At 44.1% G+C, this 15,085-nt stretch overlaps 1 protein-coding gene across 1 annotated transcript in view; it reads right to left on the bottom strand.

Moving 5' to 3' along the window:
• Nucleotides 1-3,204, bottom strand: part of LOC128687871 (uncharacterized) — a 40,126-nt gene extending 36,922 nt beyond the window's left edge. The window contains exon 1 of the mRNA XM_070083579.1: nt 3,004-3,204. Coding sequence (XP_069939680.1) covers nt 3,004-3,021 — 18 coding nt within the window. The 5' untranslated portion in view covers nt 3,022-3,204. The remainder of the gene's footprint in view (nt 1-3,003) is intronic.
• Between the last annotated feature and the right edge of the window lie 11,881 nt (nt 3,205-15,085).

The raw sequence follows: 15,085 nt of genomic DNA, 5'->3' as shown, positions 1-15,085 counted from the left end.
ACCAAGACAGCAACAATTGTCGACTTTCTCGCAGAGAAAAAGCAGAGTTCCGGCCCGTCAAGATTACCGTGAATTTTAAGCTTCTGTTACACATTGATGTTACTAGTGTGTGTCCGTGTGTGTGTGTGTGTGTGTGTGTGTGTGTGTGTGTGTGTGTGTGTGTGTGTGTGTGTGTGTGTGTGTGTGTGTGTGTGTGTGTGTGTGTGTGTGTGTGTGTGTGTGTGTGTGTGTGTGTGTGTGTGTGTGTGGTTTGTTAATCAGGAAAATTTGATCAAAGATTCAGGGCATAAAACACTGGTAAACTAAGTTCAATATAAAACACTGGTAAACTAAGTTCAATATAAAACACTGGTAAACTAAGTTAAATATAAAACACTGGTAAACTAAGTTAAATATAAAACACTGGTAAACTAAGTTAAATATAAAACACTGGTAAACTAAGTTAAATATAAAACACTGGTAAACTAAGTTCAATATAAAACACTGGTAAACTAAGTTAAATATAAAACACTGGTAAACTAAGTTAAATATAAAACACTGGTAAACTAAGTTAAATATAAAACATTGGTAAACTAAGTTAAATATAAAACACTGGTAAACTAAGTTCAACACTTCAATTCCGAGGCTTCCACTTCGTGGCTAACGATAAGTAACTTCATATGGAAGATGTCTCGCCCACCACCAGGAGCTTACCAATCTATTAAATCAATAAAGTCCCTTATTGAGCGAAACGTTTCCTAAATAAAGTTACCCAACGTTGCACATGACTCTTTTACACACATGTCTCTGTCAGGTACGTTGTTTACAGCAGGTGCCACAGTGTAACGTAACGTAGAGCAGTGAATTAAATCTCGTCTCGCCACGATGCTGTTTCTCGCCTATTTATATAACATATTCAACGCCTGAAGTAGGTTCCCAGGTCATCTCTGCGCCGTTGAACGCAGGTTCCTCGGTAATGTCATCAGTTACATGTCATCGACCACGTCTCTACCAGCGTTTACCACTGCCTTTATTGACGTACAAAAAGTGGTACATTTACGTTCACTATTGTTCTAGTTTGGACAGTTAGGTGAAGTGATGGACACCTGGTTGGCTGGACCTGTGGGTAGGGTCCAAGTGCCAAGGCACGGCAACACAGTGCCTAGCACCCCGAACACTTGTCAAGGAGGGGAAGGAGTGCCTATGGCGGAGGACGCGACAAGAAGCAGTTGTTGGAGGTGCTATAGGCGTCCCTATATATCTACTCTTTCTGCTGCCTCCTTTGTACTCGACTGAGGAGGCCTGCTGTGTAGGCGAAACATTTCGGAATAAAGATACCTAACTATGGCATATGTGTCTCACTTATCAACTTCTCGGTATTGTATACCATTATTATATTCATAGGTGACGGTGTTTACTGGCAAATGAGAGTGTGATAGGTTTTATTTTGTGTCCCCCTGTGAGAGTTGATGAAGTTAGTGAAGAGATCGCTTGCTCAGTAGAATGTCATAAACAACACTGGCTTACTGAGATATATTCTACCATGTGTGGCCACTGTCCGGAGGCATGGTGCCCCACCTGTCAGTGTGGCCACTGACCAGGGCCACGGTGCTCCACCTGTCAGTGTGGCCACTGCTCTGTCTCAGAACAACGTGAGTTTTAGGCTTTACTTTGAGACAGCTGCAGACGCTATCTTAGTCCTAGATACATCAAGCAGAGACAGATCACTGAGTCCATCACTGTAAGCCAGAAGTGAGTGCTGTTATGGTCTGCCATGAGCTGTAATGGCTCGCCATGGGTTGCCATGAGCTGTCCTGGCTATCATGGACTCAACAAGCGGTCATTGGCCACTCTAACTTCACCTGACCCTGGACATACTGTCTCGCCTCTGCCATACTGCCGGCACTGTATCGTTTAAGACAGATTCGTATCATTATAACAGTTGTACACAAGACCTACAAGTAGATGAATTAGATACATGTTCACCACTTGTTCCAGAATACGGAGTTGAACTTTCCTCCAGGCTGAGGGACTGACCACCTCGAAACTACATCTTCAAAGCCAATGGACTGATCTTATCCATATTTATAGTCACTTATGTTTTCGATTCAAGAAGCCTACTATGTAGCCAAAAACACTTCGAAAATAGATACGGTAAGTTCTCACTTAATGCTAAGTTCTTGGAAACTACGACTTTAACCGAAACGACGCATAACGAAACCAATTTTGCTATAGGCTAATTGATATAAACATCAGGGGTGCAGAGTGCACCTTTGGCACTCATTACCACAGAGTTAAATCAAGGAATAAATGTTTGCAAAGTGAAAATTGTAAGGAGCACCACCTACCACCAGGTAGGTCAACAATGAACCTGTAAACTCCACACAAACAGTGGCCCTGGCTGGGAATCGATTTTTCTCATCAACGTTATAATGAAACGACGTTAAGTAAGAACTTACTGTATACCTAAAGGATGCACATGCGTCTTACAAAGATTCGTGTCAGCTTTTTTCTGAGGAAATAAAGCCAGCAACAAGAGTCACCTCAATAGCAGCAACCAGCTACAGTCAGAACCTGGTAGTGTCCTGGTTATTACTCTCAGTCATGTTACAGTGCACTCGATGTTTACACCTGGAAGACGAATTCAAGTCACTGAACATTGCGATTATGTTGGGCGAGTGACAACATGCACTAGCAGAAACCACTAGCAGTCTTGTTGCGTCCGTGACGGGGACACCGAGAGAGACTCCAGCACGGAGACTTGATTGCGACAGTAGATACCCATCTTCGTGGTGGCACAAATCAGAGGTGCTCAGCCTAGCACCCTTCCCTTTTCCCCGGCAGCTACTTACACCTTGATTGCCTTAATATATCACTAGGCATGCAACCCGAAGGTACGAGCAGCGTCATGAAGGGTGATAGCAGCAGCATCATGCAGGGGGTAGTGCTAGTACCAACACAGAATTCACACGCGAGGGGAAAAAAACCGCGTCAATGCTAAACACAAGATCCAGATGGACTCACCAGCACGGCTAGTCTCATGGCTGGTGGTGCACTGGTGTACTGCTGTGGGGGCCAGCTGGAGCCCGACTGGTGCCGGGTGTTGTGTTGTGATGCGGGCACGACTCTGCCTGCCGTGCACTGTATACTTCCCGAGAGCCAAGGTGAAAGCTCGTCCGTCCACTACCGCCGCTACACAACCACTGAGTTTCTCGCCCTCGTCTGCCCTCCTTATATTACCTCCGATAGTAGTTCCTCCTGTAATTACTCCCCCAGAAAGCCGATTTTCCGTCTCAAAATGTTGGGATATTGATACTTCCTGGAATAGACACGACTATGCAAATTTCTTTTGAATTTTCATGAGCGTGACAGTCATTAAAAATAGAGCGATGGGTGAAGGCAGGGAATGATTTCGATAAGCTAAATATTTAAGCCAGCTAGAATCAGCCAGTTTGAGAGTGTGGTCATCTCACCTTCCCGTAGCGAAAGCTACTCCAGCCAGGTCTTTCTTGTATAGCAGCAACCTCTGATATTATATGTCCGCCACTGATACACACCAGGGAAAAAAAGAATCTAACTCGCCTTCGGGTGTGTGTGTGTGTGTGTGTGTTTGTGTGTACTCACTGATTTGTGTTTGCGGTGGTAGAGGCTTAGCTCTTGGCCCCTCCTCCTAGAATACTGTCATCGGCATCACTGACTTCTTGCCTCTTGGGCTTTATCATAACTACTCTTACAGCTGTGTATTGAATCTGCGTCCACTGCTGTCTCATCCTAAACATTCCACTTTACAACCATCATGAGAATAAAGGAATACTTCCTTACATCCCTATGATTTATCTGTGTTTTCATCTTCACATGTGTCCCCTTGATCAATTGTTCTCTTCCTGTCATCCCTATTAATTTCTCTTAAGATCGTGTACCCTGACGACCCTGGCAGAGAGAACTTCGCCAGGGTCGTCACGTTCAGTTCCTTCAACATCTCATAGCGTATTCCTCTCAGTTCTGGCGCTAGTCTGGTTGCATACATTTTCCAGTTTATTCACGTGCTTGACTCTGTGTATGTGTGTGTGTGTGTATGTGTGTGTGTGTGTGTGTGTGTGTGTGTGTGTGTGTGTGTGTGTGTGTGTGTGTGTGTGTGTGTGTGTGTGTGTGTGTGTGTGTGTGTGTGTGAACTCATCTAATTGTACTCACCTAATTGTGGTTGCAGGGGTCGAGACTCAGCTCCTGGTCCCGTGTGTGTGTTTGTTTGTACTCATCTAATTGTGGTTGCAGGGGCCAAGACTTAGCTCCTGGCCTCGTGTGTGTGTGTGTGTGTGTGTGTGTGTGTGTGTGTGTGTGTGTGAACTCACCTAATTGTACTCACCTAATTGTGGTTGCAGGGGTCGAGACTCAGTTCCTGGTCCCGTGTGTACTCACCTAGTTGTACTCACCTAGTTGAGGTTGCGGGGGTCGAGTCCGAGCTCCTGGCCCCGCCTCTTCACTGATCGCTACTAGGTCACTCTCCCTGAGCCGTGAGCTTTATCATACCTCTGCTTAAAGCTATGTATGGATCCTGCCTCCACTACATCGCTTCCCAAACTATTCCACTTACTGACTACTCTGTGGCTGAAGAAATACTTCCTAACATCCCTGTGATTCATCTGTGTCTTCAGCTTCCAACTGTGTCCCCTTGTTACTGTGTCCAATCTCTGGAACATCCTGTCTTTGTCCACCTTGTCAATTCCTCTCAGTATTTTGTATGTCGTTATCATGTCCCCCCTATCTCTCCTGTCCTCCAGTGTCGTCAGGTTGATTTCCCTTAACCTCTCCTCGTAGGACATACCTCTTAGCTCTGGGACTAGTCTTGTTGCAAACCTTTGCACTTTCTCTAGTTTCTTCACGTGCTTGGCTAGGTGTGGGTTCCAAACTGGTGCCGCATACTCCAATATGGGCCTAACGTACACGGTGTACAGGGTCCTGAATGATTCCTTATTAAGATGTCGGAATGCTGTTCTGAGGTTTGCTAGGCGTCCATATGCTGCAGCAGTTATTTGGTTGATGTGCGCTTCAAGAGATGTGCCTGGTGTTATACTCACCCCAAGATCTTTTTCCTTGAGTGAGGTTTGTAGTCTCTGGCCCCCTAGACTGTACTCCGTCTGCGGCCTTCTTTGCCCTTCCCCAATCTTCACGACTTTGCACTTGGTGGGATTGAACTCCAGGAGCCAATTGCTGGACCAGGTCTGCAGCCTGTCCAGATCCCTTTGTAGTTCTGCCTGGTCTTCGATCGAGTGAATTCTTCTCATCAACTTCACGTCATCTGCAAACAGGGACACCTCAGAGTCTATTCCTTCCGTCATGTGTGTGTGTGTGTTTGTACTCACCTAATTGTGGTTGCAGGGGTCAAGACTCAGCTCCTGGCCCCGTGTGTGTGTGTGTGTGTGTGTATGTTGACTCTCCCTTACTGCACCTCTTAACCATGCACCATCCGGTTTAGAAGTTCCCTTGTCTAGGTCCTCTCGTAATCATCCTTACAACTCTGCACTGTGTTTTCTTCCAAACCCGTCATCGCTTAAGATATTCCTGACCACTTTAGGACTGAACAAGTACTTCCTGACATCTCTGTGATTCATTTGTTTCATAACTTCCACGGGCACCACCTTGTCTTCGTGCTCAACATCTTCTAGAGTCTGCCGTTGACTGCCTTGTCTTGTCCTCTCAATGGTTTCCACTCCGTTGCCTCTCCTGGTTCTTCTTTTCTCTACGTTCGCGATTAGTAGTCCGAGGATGTAGCCTCCACCAGCCACTGCGCTGAATAATTCACACGGGTTTAAAGCCTAATGAAATTCATTTATTAATTATAAGGTCACCAGGTTAGTTTCTTTTAGGTCAGGTTTATTGCAAATCATTGGACTTTTTCTACTTTCTATATATGTTTGATACAGTATGAGATCCGGGCAGACAGGTGCTGCATACTTTAAGAAAGCTTTGACATATGTTATTTGTAGAGTTATCAATGATTCTATGTTAAGGTTCCTGAAAGATGGTTGCAGGTTAGCTAGTCATGTATATACTAGCGCACCGGGGAGATATGCTGAGCACTATGCTTACCCTGAGGTCCTTCTCTGTGTTGGAAGTTTGCAGCCTGTCTCCCCTGTCCGTACTCCATATCCGGCCTTTTATAAATATTCCCCAAAATTCACAACTGTACACTTGCTGAAAATTCCAGGAGACATTTGTCTGACCATCCCTGTAGTCTGTCCAAGTTCCTTTATAGTCTGTCCAAGTCCTTTTGTAGTCTGTCCAAGTTCTTTTGTAGTCTGTCCAAGTCCTTTTGTAGTCTGTCCAAGTCCTTTTGTAGTCTGTCCAAGTTCTTTTGTAGTCTGTCCAAGTCCTTTTGTAGTCTGTCCAAGTCCTTTTGTAGTCTGTCCAAGTTCTTTTGTAGTCTGTCCAAGTTCTTTTGTAGTCTGTCCAAGTCCTTTTGTAGTCTGTCCAAGTCCTTTTGTAGTCTGTCCAAGTCCTTTTGTAGTCTGTCCAAGTCCTTTTGTAGTCTGTCCAAGTCCTTTTGTAGTCTGTCCAAGTCCTTTTGTAGTCTGTCCAAGTCCTTTTGTAGTCTGTCCAAGTCCTTTTGTAGTCTGTCCAAGTTCTTTTGTAGTCTGTCCAAGTCCTTTTGTAGTCTGTCCAAGTCCTTTTGTAGTCTGTCCAAGTTCTTTTGTAGTCTGTCCAAGTCCTTTTGTAGTCTGTCCAAGTCCTTTTGTAGTCTGTCCAAGTTCTTTTGTAGTCTGTCCAAGTCCTTTTGTAGTCTGTCCAAGTCCTTTTGTAGTCTGTCCAAGTCCTTTTGTAGTCTGTCCAAGTCCTTTTGTAGTCTGTCCAAATCTTCTCCATTCTTAAGTCTCTTCAGTAGCGTTACATTATTTGCAAACTGTCAGATATAGGACATTATGTGCCCAACGTGTCGTCACTAAGGAGAGTACTGGTGCCAAAACTGATCATTTGTATTATTTTCTTGTCTTCCTGGCCATCACTCTCTTGTTTTCCAGAGGTGTTCTACAAATCCACTGTGGTGCCTCTCCTGTTATCTCCACCTGAACTTGCTCTATGTGGACCAGTTTCAGGATCGAACGTCTTCTTATAATCCATCCATCTTTTCCTGCTTTACCTCCATCACTCTGTCGTAAAACACAGGGTGACTGCCTAGGTGCCAGTGACCTGTTGAAGATTTTGCTAGTAGAGCATACAATGCTCCTTCTTTAATCAGGTTATATTATTATGCTCCATTGCTTAAGGTATTTAGTTCGTTCATTTTCTTTATTTCTTTGTCTAATGTGGGATTACTTGGTAGTCTCTGTTAAGTCTGCCACTTCGTCTCTCCAGTGCCGTCCTGGAGTTCTCAGTGAACATCTCCCCGACTTATCTGTTCACTTCCTTGTTGACCTCTTCGTCGTTTTCAGTACACTTTCATCTTTTCTCCTTGAAGTGAATTCCTTGGTCCTTTACGATTATCTTCCTTCTGATGTGGGTGTGTTGTGATTCCAGTTCTAATTTGGCTTTTGTTACCTGGGCGTTTTCAGATTGTCTCTCGACTTCTCGTCTCATATGTATCTCTTTCTGGCAATTGTGTTCGCTTCTGTGACTTCGCAGTTTATCCACGCGCTGCCATCTCTTAGCTTAGCATGTACTCTTTTTGCTCCTCTCTTTTCCCATTTCTCTATTTTGCACTTATCTTGTAGGTACGTCATCCCTTTCTTCGTTTACCTTCCTCCCATTTCTCCTTCCCACTGTATATTATTTTGAAAAACGACTATTATTGTGTAGTCTCCTCTTTGTCTCGTAGTCTGCTTGTATTCTCTGTCCTCTTTCCTCGCTCCTCTTTAAGGTCACTTCTCACAGGTAGTTAAAGGTCACGTCACAACCTTCCAGGGCTCCTCGGTGACTGTTTTCTTTAACCTCTCAACTATTCCACTAAGTGGTTCACTATCTTCTCTAAGTTTAGTCATCTCTTTCATTCTTCATACCTGTTATTTGGCCACTTTCAACCGCCTCTTCCGCTCTCAACCTTTTTCATCTCGCGTCCTTTGGAACCATCTGTTAAGTTCCTGGCTGAGGTGTCTAGGTACGCATACAACTCCTCGTTCAACCTGGTCTCCAATTCACACAGAATCTGATCCGGTTTTTACCTCCCCTCCTGATCATCCACTCCTTGTGCTCCAGAAGTCATTTAATGGTTCTTCCTTGCATTGCCTCTCATCCTTTCTCCTACGTCTTCCATCTCTCTCCCAGTAACTCTTCCGTCAAGTCATGGGATGACAAAAGAAATTTTTTTCAGTGAAAGCAGCGCTTGGTATCTTCAGCAGTGCCCGGCCTGAGGTGGATGCTCCGGGCGGGAATGACCGGTGACCTGCCTCGCCCAGGCTGAGCAGTGACCTGCCTCACCCAGGCTGAGCAGTGACCTGCCTCGCCCCAATAGCTTTCAGACATGTGTAAAGCAGTTGTAAGTCTTTCTACTGTAGCCACAGCAGCTGAGTGGTACCTAGCTGTATGAGTACACATGTACATATTACACACACACACACACACACGCACGCACGCACACACAAGAAAGAGTCTTGAACGATTCCTTACTGAGGTATCGGAACGCTATCCTTAGGCAAACCTAAGGATAACGTTCCGATACCTCAGTAAGGAATCGTTCAAGACTCTGTACACTGTGTACGTCAGGCCCATACTGGAGTATGCAACACCAGTTTGGAATCCACACCTTGTTAAGCACATCAAGAAATTGGAAAAAGTTCAAAGGTTTCCAACAAGACTAGTCCCAGAGCTACGGGGATTGTCCTACGAAGAAAGGTTAAGGGAAATCGGCCTGACGACACTGGAGGACAGGAGGGTCGTGGGAGACATGATAACGACATATAAAATACTGCACGGAATAGACAAGGTGGACAAAGACAGGATGTTCCAGAGATGGGACACAGACACAAGAGGTCACAATTTGTAGTTGAAGACTCAGATGAGTCAAAGGGATGTTAGGAACTATTTCTTCAGTCATGGAGTTGTCAGGAAGTGGAATAGTCTAGAAAATAACGTAGTGGAGGCGGGAACCATACATAGTTTTAAGACGAGGTTTGATAAAGCTCATGGGGCAGGGAGAGAGAGGACCTAGTAGCAATCAGTGAAGAGGCGGGGCCAGGAGCTATGAATCGATCCCTGCAACCACAAGTAAGTGAGTACACACACACACACACACACACACACAAATATATATATATATATATATATATATATATATATATATATATATATATATATATATATATATATATATATATAGAAAAATTCCATATATATATATATATATATATATTATTGTAACCACGAACGAGTGGTATTGATCAATAACAACACTGCGCTAGCCAAGGATTCGAACCCATGTTGTACTGGCCTGCCTCATGGTAAGCAAGAATCACATGACGCTTTAAACCACAGGACCACCCAACCCTACAAGAATGGCGCAGTGAGCACACAGCTAGCTCTTGGGCCGCCATCCGAGGGCATACGGAGGTATGGGAGCTTCTAAGCTAATTTCATTCCTATCCTTGTTAGGTGTACTAGCCTCACGAGCAGTATTTATATATTATTGCAACCACGAACGAGTGGTATTGATCAATAACAACACTGTCCTGTGGTTTAAATCGTCATGTGGTTCTCGCTTACCATGAGGCAGGCCAGTACAACATAGGTTCGAATCCTTGGCTAGCGCGTTGTTGTTGTGATATATATATATATATATATATATATATATATATATATATATATATATATATATATATATATATATATATATATATATATATATATATGTATATATATATATATATATATATATATATATATATATATATATATATATATATATATATATATATATATATATATGAACTCAGAATAAGTTGTAATAACCAACTGTCAATGAATAAACAGAAAGATGGGCGGGGGTGAGAACCGCAGTTTGTAAATTGACAGTCCGACGCTCTGCTGTCTTCACCAAACTGACGGGAGGAAGGAGTTGAAACTAGTACTTACTGTACTGTATTTCGTCAGAGGCAACATCTGTCACCCAACTGAACTCCTTCCTACAGCATCAGTGACCCCCTATACATGCTCATCTGTATGTGGCTGCAGGGGTCGAGTCTTAGCTCCTGGCACCGACTCTTAACTTGTCGCTTGCCGGATTAACTTTTAGCCTCGTGGGCCCTATCGTACCTGCTCTTAAAACTGTTTATAGAGTCCACCTTCACCGCTTCTTCATTGATCTATTTCCATTCCCGACCATTCTGAGACTGAAGAAATACTTTCTGACATCTCTGTCACTCATCTGCATCTTTAACTTTCAGCTGTGCCCCACAGTACCTGTTTCTCACCTTGTTCCTGTCTGCCCTACCAGTTCCTCTGAACATTTTGTATGTTGTATCACGTCTCCCTCGATTCTTCTTTCTTCCAAGGTCGTTAGATTAAATTCCTTTAGTCTCTCTTGATAGTTCATACATCATAAGTCTAGAACTAGTTTTGTTGCGTATTTCCAACTAGCGTTACTGTTGTTTTATTGGTACTTGACACAGTTGCAGGGGAGTCGAGACCGTGATTGATCTTATCCCTGGCTACGCAGGCAGCGTCAACACTGTCCTCAGGCATCAGATCAAGCTTGATCTTATCCCTGGCCACGCAGGCAGCGTCAACACTGCTCACGGGCAACACTGCGTCTCACTCAGCTAATAATTGATAAATATTTTTCGAGCACTTTCTCCCCGCCGTGCTCCCTGATCAACTCCCTCACACGCATTCCGGCCTTCACTCTCTCCAGATTTTTAACGGGATCCATAAACGACACCGACATTCCGTCTTCACTTTCTCTGAGGGAACGAAATCAGCTCAGTCGGTGCTGTTTTTTTTTTTTTTTTTTTTTTTGGCTGATCGGGCTGTGGAGGATGTGGAAGGCTGGCCACTAAGAGTGCTGTGGTCGCCGTGGTCTGGCCATTTGAGGTCCGGCTTAATGGTGCGAGTTGCTTCTGTGTCCATTTATTGTGTTGTCTTCCAGTCGGCTGGTCACCTCCCTAGATAACAACTACAGGAGCTAAGCTGACTTAGGACTAAGAATTAACAACTGGACTTCAACACTACAAACTGAATTGTTAGCCATACTATTGCCACTAACATTAACTCATGACACAGTTTAACTCCTTGATCATCGATGATTCTATCATGAGTGAAGGCACTCGCCTCACATAATGACGAACATGTTTAATGGAGAGGTTAAATAGACATTAAATAATCGGAGATAAAGAAATTAATACACAATTCTTTTTACTTACTAAATTACTGCTGCGTGATACAGCTGATAAATTAGCCAATCAAAGTAACTTGAAGGAAAATGTTGAATATAACTTGGGTGTATTTGCGTCTAGTATTAGTAATAATATTAGGAGATAAATAAATGGTGAATCTGAACCTTAGTTGACCGCAGTTAGAAGCCTGAGTAGATTATTACTCACTATGATGATATATATGAAACAACTTCCAATGTAAATGCTAACTGATGTTGTAGTAGCAAGACTTGGGCTTAGTTACAAGTACTTGTGGCAGTCTGGCAGATACACTGACTGATGTTGTAGTAGCCAGACTTGGGCTTAGTTACAAGTACTTGTGGCAGTCTGGCAGATACACTGACTGATGTTGTAGTAGCAAGACTTGGGCTTAGTTACAAGTACTTGTGGCAGTCTGGCAGATACACTGACTGATGTTGTAGTAGCCAGACTTGGGCTTAGTTACAAGTACTTGTGACAGTCTGGCAGATACACTGACTGATGTTGTAGTAGCCAGACTTGGGCTTAGTTACAAGTACTTGTGACAGACTGGCAGATACACTGACTGATGTTGTAGTAGCAAGACTTGGGCTTAGTTACAAGTACTTGTGGCAGTCTGGCAGATACACTGACTGATGTTGTAGTAGCCAGACTTGGGCTTAGTTACAAGTACTTGTGACAGTCTGGCAGATACACTGACTGATGTTGTAGTAGCCAGACTTGGGCTTAGTTACAAGTACTTGTGACAGTCTGGCAGATACACTGACTGATGTTGTAGTAGCAAGACTTGGGCTTAGTTACAAGTACTTGTGGCAGTCTGGCAGATACACTGACTGATGTTGTAGTAGCCAGACTTGGGCTTAGTTACAAGTACTTGTGACAGTCTGGCAGATACACTGACTGATGTTGTAGTAGCCAGGCTTGGGCTTAGTTACAAGTACTTGTGGCAGTCTGGCAGATACACTGACTGATGTTGTAGTAGCAAGACTTGGGCTTAGTTACAAGTACTTGTGGCAGTCTGGCAGATACACTGACTGATGTTGTAGTAGCCAGACTTGGGCTTAGTTACAAGTACTTGTGACAGTCTGGCAGATACACTGACTGATGTTGTAGTAGCCAGACTTGGGCTTAGTTACAAGTACTTGTGACAGTCTGGCAGATACACTGACTGATGTTGTAGTAGCAAGACTTGGGCTTAGTTACAAGTACTTGTGGCAGTCTGGCAGATACACTGACTGATGTTGTAGTAGCCAGACTTGGGCTTAGTTACAAGTACTTGTGACAGTCTGGCAGATACACTGACTGATGTTGTAGTAGCCAGACTTGGGCTTAGTTACAAGTACTTGTGACAGTCTGGCAGATACACTGACTGATGTTGTAGTAGCAAGACTTGGGCTTAGTTACAAGTACTTGTGGCAGTCTGGCAGATACACTGACTGATGTTGTAGTAGCCAGACTTGGGCTTAGTTACAAGTACTTGTGACAGTCTGGCAGATACACTGACTGATGTTGTAGTAGCCAGGCTTGGGCTTAGTTACAAGTACTTGTGGCAGTCTGGCAGATACACTGACTGATGTTGTAGTAGCAAGACTTGGGCTTAGTTACAAGTACTTGTGGCAGTCTGGCAGATACACTGACTGATGTTGTAGTAGCCAGACTTGGGCTTAGTTACAAGTACTTGTGACAGTCTGGCAGATACACTGACTGATGTTGTAGTAGCCAGACTTGGGCTTAGTTACAAGTACTTGTGACAGTCTGGCAGATACACTGACTGATGTTGTAGTAGCAAGACTTGGGCTTAGTTACAAGTACTTGTGGCAGTCTGGCAGATACACTGACTGATGTTGTAGTAGCCAGACTTGGGCTTAGTTACAAGTACTTGTGACAGTCTGGCAGATACACTGACTGATGTTGTAGTAGCCAGACTTGGGCTTAGTTACAAGTACTTGTGGCAGTCTGGCAGATACACTGACTGATGTTGTAGTAGCCAGACTTGGGCTTAGTTACAAGTACTTGTGACAGTCTGGCAGATACACTGACTGATGTTGTAGTAGCCAGACTTGGGCTTAGTTACAAGTACTTGTGGCAGTATGGCAGATACACTGACTGATGTTGTAGTAGCCAGACTTGGGCTTAGTTACAAGTACTTGTGACAGTCTGGCAGATACACTGACTGATGTTGTAGTAGCCAGACTTGGACTTAGTTACAAGTACTTGTGACAGTCTGGCAGATACACTGACTGATGTTGTAGTAGCCAGGCTTGGGCTTAGTTACAAGTACTTGTGGCAGTATGGCAGATACACTGACTGATGTTGTAGTAGCCAGACTTGGGCTTAGTTACAAGTACTTGTGACAGTCTGGCAGATACACTGACTGATGTTGTAGTAGCCAGACTTGGGCTTAGTTACAAGTACTTGTGACAGTCTGGCAGATACACTGACTGATGTTGTAGTAGCCAGACTTGGGCTTAGTTACAAGTACTTGTGACAGTCTGGCAGATACACTGACTGATGTTGTAGTAGCAAGACTTGGGCTTAGTTACAAGTACTTGTGGCAGTCTGGCAGATACACTGACTGATGTTGTAGTAGCCAGACTTGGGCTTAGTTACAAGTACTTGTGACAGTCTGGCAGATACACTGACTGATGTTGTAGTAGCCAGACTTGGGCTTAGTTACAAGTACTTGTGGCAGTCTGGCAGATACACTGACTGATGTTGTAGTAGCCAGACTTGGGCTTAGTTACAAGTACTTGTGACAGTCTGGCAGATACAATGACTGATGTTGTAGTAGCCAGACTTGGGCTTAGTTACAAGTACTTGTGGCAGTATGGCAGATACACTGACTGATGTTGTAGTAGCCAGACTTGGGCTTAGTTACAAGTACTTGTGACAGTCTGGCAGATACACTGACTGATGTTGTAGTAGCCAGACTAGGACTTAGTTACAAGTACTTGTGACAGTCTGGCAGATACACTGACTGATGTTGTAGTAGCCAGGCTTGGGCTTAGTTACAAGTACTTGTGGCAGTATGGCAGATACACTGACTGATGTTGTAGTAGCCAGACTTGGGCTTAGTTACAAGTACTTGTGACAGTCTGGCAGATACACTGACTGATGTTGTAGTAGCCAGACTTGGGCTTAGTTACAAGTACTTGTGACAGTCTGGCAGATACACTGACTGATGTTGTAGTAGCAAGACTTGGGCTTAGTTACAAGTACTTGTGGCAGTCTGGCAGATACACTGACTGATGTTGTAGTAGCCAGGCTTGGGCTTAGTTACAAGTACTTGTGACAGTCTGGCAGATACACTGACTGATGTTGTAGTAGCCAGACTTGGGCTTAGTTACAAGTACTTGTGTCAGTCTGGCAGATACACTGACTGATGTTGTAGTAGCCAGACTTGGGCTTAGTTACAAGTACTTCTGACAGTCTGGCAGATACACTGACTGATGTTGCAGTAGCCAGACTTGGGCTTAGTTACAAGTACTTGTGACAGTCTGGCAGATACACTGACTGATGTTGTAGTAGCCAGGCTTGGGCTTAGTTACAAGTACTTGTGACAGTCTGGCAGATACACTGACTGATGTTGTAGTAGCAAGACTTGGGCTTAGTTACAAGTACTTGTGGCAGTCTGGCAGATACACTGACTGATGTTGTAGTAGCCAGGCTTGGGCTTAGTTACAAGTACTTGTGACAGTCTGGCAGATACACTGACTGATGTTGTAGTAGCCAGACTTGGGCTTAGTTACAAGTACTTGTGGCAGTCTGGC

Source organism: Cherax quadricarinatus, chromosome 10 (genome assembly GCF_038502225.1).
Source record: "Cherax quadricarinatus isolate ZL_2023a chromosome 10, ASM3850222v1, whole genome shotgun sequence".
Lineage (NCBI taxonomy): Eukaryota > Metazoa > Arthropoda > Malacostraca > Decapoda > Parastacidae > Cherax > Cherax quadricarinatus.
The sequence above is the reverse complement of the archived record's forward strand: the minus strand, read 5'-3'. Positions and strand labels throughout refer to the sequence as shown.